This window comes from Mytilus galloprovincialis, chromosome 4 (assembly GCF_965363235.1).
Source record: "Mytilus galloprovincialis chromosome 4, xbMytGall1.hap1.1, whole genome shotgun sequence".
In the NCBI taxonomy this organism is placed as follows: domain Eukaryota; kingdom Metazoa; phylum Mollusca; class Bivalvia; order Mytilida; family Mytilidae; genus Mytilus; species Mytilus galloprovincialis.
In genome coordinates this window covers 10451761-10464619 of record NC_134841.1, presented here as the reverse complement: position 1 = coordinate 10464619, position 12859 = coordinate 10451761, and the positions used below count along the sequence as shown (strand labels likewise).

At 31.8% G+C, this 12859-nt stretch overlaps 1 protein-coding gene across 1 annotated transcript in view; it reads right to left on the bottom strand.

The window, feature by feature from the left end:
* Nucleotides 1-1045: 1045 nt before the first annotated feature.
* Nucleotides 1046-12859, bottom strand: part of LOC143071323 (uncharacterized) — a 36723-nt gene continuing 24909 nt past the window's right edge. The window contains exons 20-22 of the mRNA XM_076245567.1: nt 5775-6159; nt 2934-3019; nt 1046-2270 (exon numbers count right to left, since the gene is read on the bottom strand). Coding sequence (XP_076101682.1) covers nt 1140-2270; nt 2934-3019; nt 5775-6159 — 1602 coding nt within the window. The 3' untranslated portion in view covers nt 1046-1139. The remainder of the gene's footprint in view (nt 2271-2933; nt 3020-5774; nt 6160-12859) is intronic.

The following is a 12859-nucleotide window of genomic DNA, read 5'->3' as shown; positions in this document are numbered from 1 at the left end:
AATTATTAATTAAAAAAAATAATTTTTTCATCTATACTTCCTTTAACTGTATTACTATATTTTAACATAGTCTAATTTCCTTATAAATATTGTGATGATATGTTTTAAAGGCTGAATAGCCAGTGGTCTCAAACATTTAAAAATTACTTAAGAAAATATGTTGTAGTATTTGATGTTTGAGGTGAGAAAAAGTAAAGATCATAAAAAAAACTTTAAAAGTGCAATGAAATAATAATTAATAAGATTTAAAATGACTTAACCAAGTAAACATGCATTGATGTTTTGGTAACTTTGATTTACATTATAAGAAAAATGCACCATAAATACTGAAATTCAGCTGGAAAAAGTTCGTACGCGTTATGACCTGAGATTTGATTCTTCAATGCATGTCATGACCTGCATTTTCATCGTCACAGGTTGACAGGTATGTTACACATTGCAATGTATTAAGCATTGGAGAGAGGCACTGAGCACTATGAATTGATTCATCTACAACTATGGACAATAGTAGAATAATTGATTGTTTTGAACGGATACTAGATTAATGATTCACAATTTATGTAATTTTCTTGACATGTATGAATATATATCATGTTTATGTCAGAGTATAAATTTCATTGATAAACTTCTTCAAATGTTAATGGATACAATGTTTAGAATATTAGGCTGAATGCAATATGTTAACTTTTGTTCTCAAAAGCAGTAGGAAATTTGAGTTTTGAGTCAGTCGCATAATAGTTTTGACTGCATGAATGCAATATTTACCCTTCAAAAGGGCACATAGAGCTTTAAGATATAGGGATCTCAGTATCAAACTAGCGAGTTTCTGTGTTTTTTGTCGTTTTACAAAATCATATGTTAAACCAAACTCACCACCTTTACTCATAATGAGTCAATTTTATGCTGAAAGGCTACAAGATTAAAATCTTCCTACAGGTTATCATAAAATTTGTAAATTATCAATATCTATGAGAGATTGGAAAATATATATGAATACATATTTTTTTATATATATATATATATATATGCTTATAATTTAGCCCAATATCCCTGTATAGATATACAAATATCAACACAAACTTTATGGACAGCTGAAAACAAATAACTATGAATTCAAACATATTCCATAAAAGATTTGTTCAATCAGATTGAGATACATTGTAGAATTCCTCATTCAACCTTCTACAAAATCTGGTCTTTCTGCTGAAATTATTTGTCAGATTATTGATGACGCGTAGCTTGAACCGAGATTTTGCATCGTCTACATTATCAGCATATCTTTCACATTCCTGTAGAGCATCTTTTAATCTCCCTATTAATCTTTCATACCTAACTCTAGAAGTTGATGATGGCAAGTTAAGAATTTCGTTAAAAAACTTATTCCTGTAATGTTCAATAACAGTGTTGCCAAACCACGTTTTCATGTTTCTTTGTCCAACTTCAGATTGTTTTAGCACAGACAAAAATTCCATCATTAGATTATAACATGCAAGAAACACCGTTTTCAAAATTTTCAACAGAATTAAAAATGTGGGTGTTGCAATCACATCATCTGTAATAGAGGTTGTAATAAGTCCAAAGAAATGTGTGAAATATTTTTGTTCTGCAACACTTGGTTTGTACTGGGTTAAATATCTGTTATTGTCTTCACAAGATTCTAAAGCCATTATTAAAAACCTCATACTAATTTCACAAGAGAAAATTTTATCTTTCTCTACCTGCAGGGCATGCTTGCTCATTTTCATCAAAGATGCTTGAGAATAACTTTTCTTGTTACTGGAAACAATATCCAAGACTTCAACCAGATCCTTTTTAAATGGAACGAACAGCTTGACCAGTTTGGCACCATGATACTTTTCCTGTATACACTCCTTGCCTAAGCATGCAAGGACTAGTTCTGTTATTCCAGATCTTTGCCAGACCATCCTTCCAGCATCTTTTGCAGTTTTCAATAACTCTGCCATCTGTTGGGAATTGAAGAACTTACAAACTTTGAACCATATTTCTAACAAGTAAAAATTCACTGATGAAGGTGCTCCAGGAGAGGACATCATTAATACACACAAGGCTTTATGTATTTTGGCAACACTATTGTCATCAGTGGGTAAAACCCATTCTTCACTTATAAATCTGACAATCAGTCTGGTAAGAAGTAATCTATTGTCAAGGTTTATTTCTGGGTGTTTAAATCTTTCTACTTGGTCCATGAAGAAATACAAGGCAGTTTTTATAAAGTCCTTGTCCTGGATGTTATCAAGGTGCATCAGCAACTACAAAGAAAAAATAATCTTTTACTATTTGTATATATATGTTTACATATTAACACATGATTAATATAAAATACACTGCTTTTTTAAATGTGCGAAATATACAGGCCTTAAGAATCTATCCTATCCCTTCATATATAGATGCTTCATACATGTCATAACATAACCTAATTCAATACAAAACAAACAGTTTTCAATCAAAGAATTCTGATACATTCAGATAATTCAATTATTCAATCAGCAGAATTTTTTATCTTTGTCATATTTTTTTTTAATTTAGTTCATCTCCTTAAACCTCGGAATGAAATGAATTTAATGCATAATAACAAAAAACAAAGTGAGACATGAAAATGGCCTGACTGTTAAGACAATGACCTCTAGTGGTAATCAATTAGTTATTGCTACACATAGCTGATAACCTATTCTGCCTCTAACAATCATTCCAAAGACTATAACAGTAATTTTAAGTTGGACATAATTATACTTGGTTAGAGGAAAAAAGTGTACAACCTGAACTTTAAACACCTGATCAAAATTGAAAGGTTTTCCCCTAGCATTTTTACCATTTAAAAAACCTGGAACGACTAAAATAAGATAAAATGGATGTTTAATAATTTCTAAATAGCATGTGAACCCAAAAGAACATTCTCTCTGTAGTAAGAGTACCTTTTCTGCAAGCTTAACATGAAATGTACTGTACTCTGAGGGAAATAATGGCTTCATCAGACTTTTATACTCTTCCAGCTGTGATCCTAAAAATTTACACATAAATTTAGAAAAAAACAAGAATGTGTCCCTAATACACGGATGCCCAAACCCCCTCTCTCATTTTCTATGTTCAATGGACCCTGAAAATGGGGTACAAACTCTAATTTGACATAATATTAGAAAGATCATATCATATAGCAAATTAACCTGACGATATCATGATATGGGTATTTAGTCGGATCTTAACATGTACTTGTGATTTGTTTAAAACCGGTTTTAACGAAGAAATGTCGAAATGTTCAGAACTTAATTAAATCTGTTTTTGGGTAAGATGGTGCAAGCATACGATTTTTATTGCGTCTTACACTTTGAGAAGCGAATAATCTTTAGCTACTTTATATAAATATTGTGTAAAAACGTTAATTATGAGCTATGAAAGTTAAGTGGCTCAAGCATTTTACTGAGGAAGTTTTTAAAAAATGCAAAGAAATATTTGAACAGTGGGTTAGATTTCATTAGTCTTTACTATCTATAGATTAACAACTTTTGGTTATATTTATAATTTAGAATCATCATTGAAGTTGGAGCGCGATTGCACAGTTAATTATTATATAGATGTGCCATTTGTATGCAAGAGTGACATTCCGTTGTATTATGTGCCAATTCGAAAAAGTTATGAGAGTATTGTCTCCCTTTAACAGGTTCATTATTTTATAATTAAGTTTAGGTTTCTGATATTAATTTGAATAGTTACAAAATGTATCGATTCAATATATTTCAGTTTTTGTTATTGGTGTATCAAAAACATTGATGTACGAATATAATTTCATAAATTTGAAACGTTTAAAATGATTACATACCAATATAAAGAACCGTTCATCATTTTTGAAAAAGACTATGAATGAAAATTGTATTATATATCTTCCCTTCATGATAGATTGATTGGGAAATAAACCAAAGTTCTCTAAAGGCAATCACAGAGAGGGACTAGCAAGCAATTTTTAGTTGTAGCTTATTTAACGTTAAAACAACTTACCACTATAAACAAATGTTATTTTATACAAATATAAGGACCTTGTTAGCTAAATCTACAAATTATATTAGACATTATGAATTTTTATTACAATAGATTAATATGCTATATCATAGGTAAAAATATGTACTAAGTTTCTTCAAGTTGATTGGACTTCAACTTCATCAAAAACAGACAGAGGAAAAGACACACAGACCAGAAAACATAATGCCCATAAATGGGACATAAAAATATGACTAGAAGTTACCAGTTTTTCTCATTGTTGAAAGCCATATGGTTGCCTATATTTGCTTACATCAACTTTATTTGAACATTGGCAATAACACCGCATCTCCTTTTTTTTATATTGAAATCATTTCTGTTGTATATGTATGAAATAACAAATTATATGAGGACAAAAGTTACTATATGCAAGAATTTTTTTAAGTAACATATGTTAGCAGGATAAATGTACGAACCCCGTTATTTTCAACACTGTTTTTTAATTTTATTCTGTACTCATTATACTTGTGTTGCAGACCAATGCATTTGCTTCATTTTATGGGGACTACAAACCATCTCTTAGGCCACGGTTTTTTAATTTGTTGGTTTACGGACTTTCTCCATGAAAAAGTCGGGTCGGTCGGTCGGGAAAAAAATAAAATAATATCTTTCAAGACAGAAGACTGATATGCAAAATAAATATATATTTCACCTTTCTAATAATATGTTTGTTATCCTATTTTGTCATCATTTCTTAAATTTTAGTTTAATGAAATATTATTGCTCAGTTGTAATAAAAATTGCATGACATTGCCTAATAATTTCCCGTAAAAAGGGGGTGCACGGACAAAGACGTAATTAAATTTCATAAAGGAAGACAAATTCACATAGCTCTTAATCAATTCCAGAAAACTTGGTGAATAATGATCTTCAAGAACGAAAACTGATAAAGAAATAAATGTAAAAGCGTGGTAAGAAAATAATTTTCAACACACGCGTCAAAAACGTAATAGACTCGTCCACTGGAAAAAACGAGAATATCGGGTAAATCTGTTGTCACGCATTCCCGTTTTTATCCAAATGGACGAAATTTTTTTATTATCTATGAAACAAGAAAATTTTAAATGATCTGTTAATATTCAGTACTTTAACTTGATGTCCTGAACTTCCACCTGTCCACATTTGGACAAGTCTATTTCTATGAGAAGATGCATCTTACGGACTGTTGACAAATAAGAGAAATGAACTTATTGTGTAATTGGTTTTAAACACGGGTTTCGTTCCACAAAAATATTTGTCCAAACGACATGTCAAGGTCATTAATAATTGATTTATCTATTTTTAGAAACGTAAACTGGAAGTTTCATTTTTTCACAACAGAAAGTGTTATCAATTCTGTTAGTGATTAATGCATTTCATTTTATAAAAAAAGGATAATTTATTTATTTTTCAGGGATAATGCATTTGTTAGGGTCGGCGGGAATGAAAAAGCATGAAAAGTCAATTTTATTTTTATTCTGGAAATAGACAAAATCAGGTCGGCGGATCCGTAAACCAACAAATTAAAAAATCCTGGCCTTACCAAAGAATTTAAATTTGGTGTAGGTATTTCAACTGAAGAGAGCATTTCTCAAGGTATTTGCTGTTTACTAAAAATAAGTTTCTAAAGCAGCAATTATATATGTAGAACAGTGGTTCCTAATCAAAGATATTCATTTAAGAATTTGAAAAAATCATGTACTTTTCTTTAAAGTACTTATATCTATTAACTTTCTTCAACTTACTGCTAAACTGTATAAATGTAGATCCTGATAAAGGAACATGTGAATCAGTCAGAGCTTTGATGCAAAGGTCAGCTTGTGTTCTCGATGGTAAATCTCCATAAGTTACAAGGAATGCTGCCAAGCTAAGCGGTACACAGGAGGTCTTCAAAAGTAAGTTTGCATTCATGAAAGCCACTGCCCTCCAAAGAGGCCCCTTGAAGCGCTTCCTTGTCAGCTGGTATTTAAGGGAATTCCAACTACTTCCAAGGTTCAAGCCAGACACATTAGCCAGTTCATATGCTCGGAAGACACCATTTAAGATGATGGATTGATTTACAAAATCCCATTTTTTTATGTGGTCAAGAACTCTGACAGACACATAAAGCAAACAGTACATAAGCTGTCCCTGTAATGAAAGTTTGTTAACAATTAAAAATTTCAATAACTGAAAAAGAAATCTTTCAAATTATAATGCATTAACCTTCACTCAATTTCACTTAATGCCACTTTACCTTGCGGCATGGGCATAACAATCCATAGTTATTCATTTGTAGCAAAAAAGATAAATTTTCCATTTGATTTTCTTAATTCTATTAGCATATTACAAAGCAATAAATAAATTGAAAAATATTAAGATTTGATCTCTTTGACTGATCCCAGTGTTTTGTTTTAGCTAAAGTTTATATCAAATTCAGTGTCTTCCTTAGAAAATTTTTGATGCATGGTGGGTTTAAGGTGAATTTGCAATGCAGCACATGGCAATGTTTTGTAGAATTATTTTTATTACACTAGTGAAATGAATTGTGCAAGTCTGCTTAAAAACTTAACAATAATCTGCAATACAGGCTAGAACAATACTTAACATTTTCTCAAAAGGCCAGTCTGGATTCAAAAGATTTTTCCAAGGTCCCCTGTAGAATTGTTTTTAGGCTTTACCAGGTTTATTTTTTACTACAGGTACATACAGTCTTTAATGTTCTTATAAAGCCAATAATATATGTTTGAAATACCTTATACATGTAGATTGTTTCTGATTTTTAATGGAAATAATAAAGGAATTTTTAAACAACATTGGGTTTTTCATAATTAAAATCCATTTAACCATTTCTTTTCAGACTGGTGGGCTTAATATATTTGTTATATTATGAAAAAATAAACAAAAAAACCCCCCAGTCCCCTCTTTTCATTTTACACATCCCTAGATGTAGATTAAAGAACTATCAGTTTCACCCTAAGAAATAATTAGTTTTTCATTAATAAATCTCAGCAGTTAATCAAAAGGGAATTCTTACTGTCTATAAATAGCAATGAAATGTAACTGCTTCCTGTTAAGGGGTTTCCCAAATTTTCCCTCCAAAAAGCACATGGCATTCAACAACTGTAAACAAAGCATTCAATTTGTGATCATGGGTTACAGCCTTAAATCAAAGCGCTGTAAGCACTGTAGGCAGTTAACCAAAAACCAAGGCAAACATAACAAGAGGCTGTCACAACGACAGCAAACCGGATTTATTAACATTTATTTGTCTCCTGGCAATATCACAAGAACCATAACTGATGAACGGTGAAAGTGAAAATCATCAATATCAAATTTGACCTGCATTTTATCATCAGTATCAACATATTAAAATTTGAAAGAGCTTAGGTTGAATGATTCATGAGTAAATGCAACAACATGAATGGAAATGCCATTTTTTTTATCTTTCAAGAACCATAACTCCTGAACGGTAAAAGTCAAAATCAACATTATTGAACTTGACCTCCATTTTGTCATCAGTAACAACATATTAAAATTTGAAAAGCTTTGGTTGAACAGTTCGATATATCATGAGTAAATGCAGGGACACGACTGGAAACGCCATTTTTCAATCTTTCAAGAACCTTAACTCCTGAACGGTAAAAGTCAAAATCGTCATTCTTGAACTTGACCTCCATTTTGTCATCAGTAACAACATATTAAAATTTGAGAAGCTTTGATTGAACAGTTCATGCGTAAATGCACGGACACGACTGGAAACGCCATTTTTCAATCTTTCAAGAACCATAACTCCTGAACGGTAAAAGTCAAAATCGTCATTCTTGAACTTGACCTCCATTTTTTTATCAGTAACAACATATTAAAATTTGGGAAGCTTTGGTTAAACAGTTCATGCGTAAATGCACGGACCCGACTGGAAACGCCATTTTTCAATCTTTCAAGAACCATAACTCCTTAACGGTAAAAGTCAAAATCGTCATTCTTGAACTTGACCTCCATTTTGTCATCAGTAACAACATATTAAAATTTTAAAAGCTTTGGATGCACGGTTCATGAGAAAATGCACAGACAACATTTAGTGCCGCCCGAATGCCCGCCGTACATCCCCAAATCAATAACCGACATTTTTGTCACAAAAATCCGGTTAATTATGAAAACTGTGGCAATGTTGATTCAATTTTTTTTTTAAAGATTTAAAAGATCAAACATTAAACATTCATATATAATTGTACATTTATGTTCATTTAATGAATTAATCATTAAGGCAAATAATTCATATTTTATCAAGGTTTTCAATAGCAACGCACATGACCACGAATGGTAATGAGTCTTTCATGAGTCAGCAGTGGTACAAATTTGCAATGATTGCAGTTCTTCTAGTTGATCGTAATTGTTCGTATTAGTTGATTGTTAGTCGTTCAAGTTGACTTTAGTACGAGCTTGTAAAAGTATGAATGGACTTGCTTCCCTGGAAAGAAAACTGAGTTTGTGTTGTACAGTACAAAAGTTATGAGACACAAATCAGACAAATGTTTACTACTACAGGGATCAATGGTGAGGTCTGACTGACCTGTCCATAGTAAATGTAAATGACTCCCACCTTCACCCCAAGTCCATGATGTCCCAGTTTGGAATAAAATGACAAGTGTTAGGGTCTAGGAAAGTGATATGCATATGTGTCGCCTATGAGATTGACCTTGTATGTCATTCAATCTTTTTTGAAATGACAAACAGGAATGAATATGGTTTAGGTATCTCAATCTTTTACAAGTCCTCAAAACACACACAAGAGGGTGTGGGGTGACCCTAGGGACTACCCCTATTTTTCATTTGATTTTTTATATTGTCCCATACATGAATATATATGGTTTATGGGTGGGGATCTCGACCGTTATCAAGTTTTCAAACAGGAGGGGGTGGGGGACCCCAGTGACTTCCCCTATATTTCATTTGATTTGTTATATTGTCCAATACATGAATATGTATGGTTGAGGGGTGGGGATCTCATCTGTTTCTAAGTTATCAAACAGGAGTGGGTAGGGTGACCCTAAGGACTCTCCCTATATTTCATTTGATTAGTTCTCATACATGAATATATATGGTTTAATTTAAAGGTGGGGATCTCGACTGTTTCCAATTTCTCAATCAGGTGACTGCAGGGACTCCCCCTATATTCAATTTAATTTAGAGTTGGGGATCCCAACTGTTTCAAAGTTCTTAAACATGAGGGGTAGGGTGACCACAGGGACTTCCCCTATATTTCATTTGATTTGTTATATAGTCTTATACATGAGTATATATCATTTATATGGTTAAGGGGTGATGATCTCGAATTTTTCCAAGTTCTCAAACAGGAGGGTGTAAAGTGACCATAGGGACCCCCTTATAATTCATTTGATTTGTAATATTGTCCCATACATAAATATATATTGTTTAAGATTGTGGATCTCGACCGTTATAAATTTTTAAACAGAAAGGGGTAGTCAGAGTGGCCCAACGAACTCCACCTATATTTCATATAATTTGTTATATTGTCCCATACTGTGGATTCATTTATTTTCGTGGGTACCAATTTTCGTGGATTATGGGAAATTTGCAAGTTCGTGGATATTTATTTTCGTGGTTTTGCCGAAGTCTGCATACAAGCTTATATAAAACTTGCTATTCGTTAAACATTTAATTTCGTGGTTCGTCTGTACCCACGAAATCCACGAAAATTGGTATCCAACGAATAATAATGAATCCACAGTACATGAATATATATGGTTTAGGGGTGGGGATCTTGATCATTACCAAGTTTTGGTCATGTTGGTCTCTTGTGGATAGTTGTCTTATTGGCAATCATACCACATCTTTTTTTTTATATAAGAAACTTCCAGCTATTTTAACTGACCTATCAAAATTGAGAAGAACCCCTTGAAATTGCAGTAATATGTTTAACTTGAAAAGCATTTAACATTCATTACCAACATTTATAACTGATAAAAAAAAATTATACTGTTACCAGGAACATATATATTGTTAGATAAAATGTTCCCAGCTGTCACATTGTATTGGATTTTGACATTAAAATTGGTGTACAAAATATTTTCTGCTTTTTCTTTCTTTTACATATATAAGTCAGGGACTTTTTTTTAATTTAAAGTAATCACTTATAAGTTATCATATATCTTTTGGTTTTAAATTCTAGTGTTTATATTTATTTACCAGGCATATATGTATTTTGTCACCTGTCTGGATTTTTGTAGTTGATAGCCAAAACCCGGGATTACCCTTATCCGCTTCCGGAATCGGATCCGATATTGTAATCTCGCGGCAGCCATTTTGTTTTCAATGTTGTTTTTGACAGATAGTGAGATACGATTTTACTCGGATTTACACATTATTTATCGGCGATTTTCTGTATAAAGCTAGCGGTTGAACAAATTGAACATCGCTGTCATGAACGGTAATGATGAAAATAAGTTTGAGATCGTTTATTACGAAACTTCGGTAAAAATGTTTGCAAAGTTATTTTTTTTATTTTCTTTCAAGGTCCGTCGGGCGTAGCTAGTAACCAAGTAGAAAGTCCGACTGCAAAAGTGGAAGGTCGCAGACCTTGGACCACCGCTTATTTGAACCCTTGCGTCCAAATTGAAATTGAAAAGATACGAAAATTTCGTCTTCTATTTCAAAATTGCCGCCAACAGGGTGATCAGCTGAACTTATATTAATAGACTACTGACGTATATATACGTAGTTGACTACGTATTGAGGACAAACAATATTCCTACGACTTTTGTAATTTGGGAAATCTTAACTACTTGTCTTTAGAGATTTTCGGCGATTAAATATTTCATACATTTGTTCTTTGACATCTTAGCCAAAAGCTCAGGGGATAATAAACTACATAAGGATTCCTAATGTGCTCTACTTCCTATGTGCAACTTCAAAACTTTTGGGAAAATCGACGATCATTTAAGGTTTTTCTGGTCATATTTTTTGTAATCCAGAATGAAAAGTATGAAAAAACTGTCCAATAAGTTATAAATAATATAGTAGCCAGCTAGATGATAACAATGGCACGTATTTCAGCATTTATTGGGTAGCACACAAATCCAGGGCGCTCGCATAAGGCAGCTTAACTGCCTAAAAATTTAATTTGGATATAGACATTCAACTTAAGGTACAGTCAATCAATGTTTTACTTTCTTCTGAATTAAAACTAATTTGAAAGATCAGCTTAAAAAATAAAATAATCTTTGACATCATTCATCACAACAGACGATTTGAAATATTCAGTGACCCATATATTGTTTGAACTCTGCTACAGAGGTCAAAGGTATACTATTCTCTGTTACAACTAATCAACTGCGTTTGATATATAAATAAATCAATAAATTAACGATGTCAAACATAATATTTCAAAACACAAAATTTATACTGCAAAAGGTTTACTTTTCATGTTCAACGGAAGGCTATTTGGAAGCTGTGTGAGGCCATAATATTTATCATTAAAACAATTTGAACTCCCGATTTCTATTATGTAATCGAAGTCTTGAATGTTGTTCTATCTAATCAATGTGGTTGTAAAATCAGATCGTTGCATCAAATAATGATCAATTATCAGTCCAGTGATTTTGAAACACCTGCAGAGTTTTGTCACTTCACATTATATTAAGATAATTAAAATTTCACACATAGAGGGATGAATGGCGGCCAATTTTATGCATAGCAGTACCGCAATGCATGAATAGCCTAGGGAAAACACTGAAATTAATACAGGATTTCCACATACGATCACCCAATTGGTTTGCAATTTACATGATCCATACCAAGTCCATTTTTTTTTGTAATTTGTTTATTTTTCACATAAAGACAGAAAACAATCAAGCAGGATTACACACATGTACAGTTTTAAATATGGTCTTAAAGATATTATCGTATTACTTCAACTCTAAATAGCAAGACATAAAGCAAAAATACTTCAACTCTAAATAGCAAGACATAAAGCAAAAATATAACTATATTTTTTGTACTAGTTATGAAATATTTAAATCACCTAGGACAGATAATTTGTAATGGCAACCATTTTTTATCTATATATTCTTTTTGTGTAGGCGATAAGAAATTCACTGTATGTTGTTCTATTCTTACAGTATTTCAAATATGCAATACTACCATTCACAGAAGGTTTTTCTCCTGCATTTTTACAGCTATAAATATAGAATTTTAAAATCAACATTATATGTTGTACAACATTATATGGATAAAAAATTTCCCCAATACCAAAAATAACATCTTTTGCCTCTATATATTTAAGGCTAAAACCACATTTTAATAATAAATTTTGAAATGCTATTCAAATATTTTTGCTGTATATACATTCCCAAAAAATATGCAGTAAGCTTTCTTTGGTTTCAGTACAAAAAGTGTACAATTCTGTCTCTGTTTAACCACATTTATAAAGAAGAGAGTTTGTGTATACAATTCTATGTAATAACTTGAAGTTGAACTGAAAATTTTTGAATGTTTTTTTGTTGCTTTAAATGCCATCGAGTAAATTTCCCCCCAATCATCAATTTTAACACATAAATTCTCAGATCATTTGTTTTGTGATCCTGATGGATTTTCTTTAATATTTTCTACAAATAGTTGATAAAAATATTTACATGTTTTTTTATCATTTTAAAGTCTTTCTACGATATCATTTTCAATAGTATCTAATTATCTACCTTGATCTGAAATTGTTTTCTTCCAGATACCTGGAATTGCACTAACAAGACCATAATATTCAACAAAATTGGTTTTAACTGCATACTGAGTTTTAAGCTGTTCAAATGTCAGTATGGTTTTTTCATCTGAGATT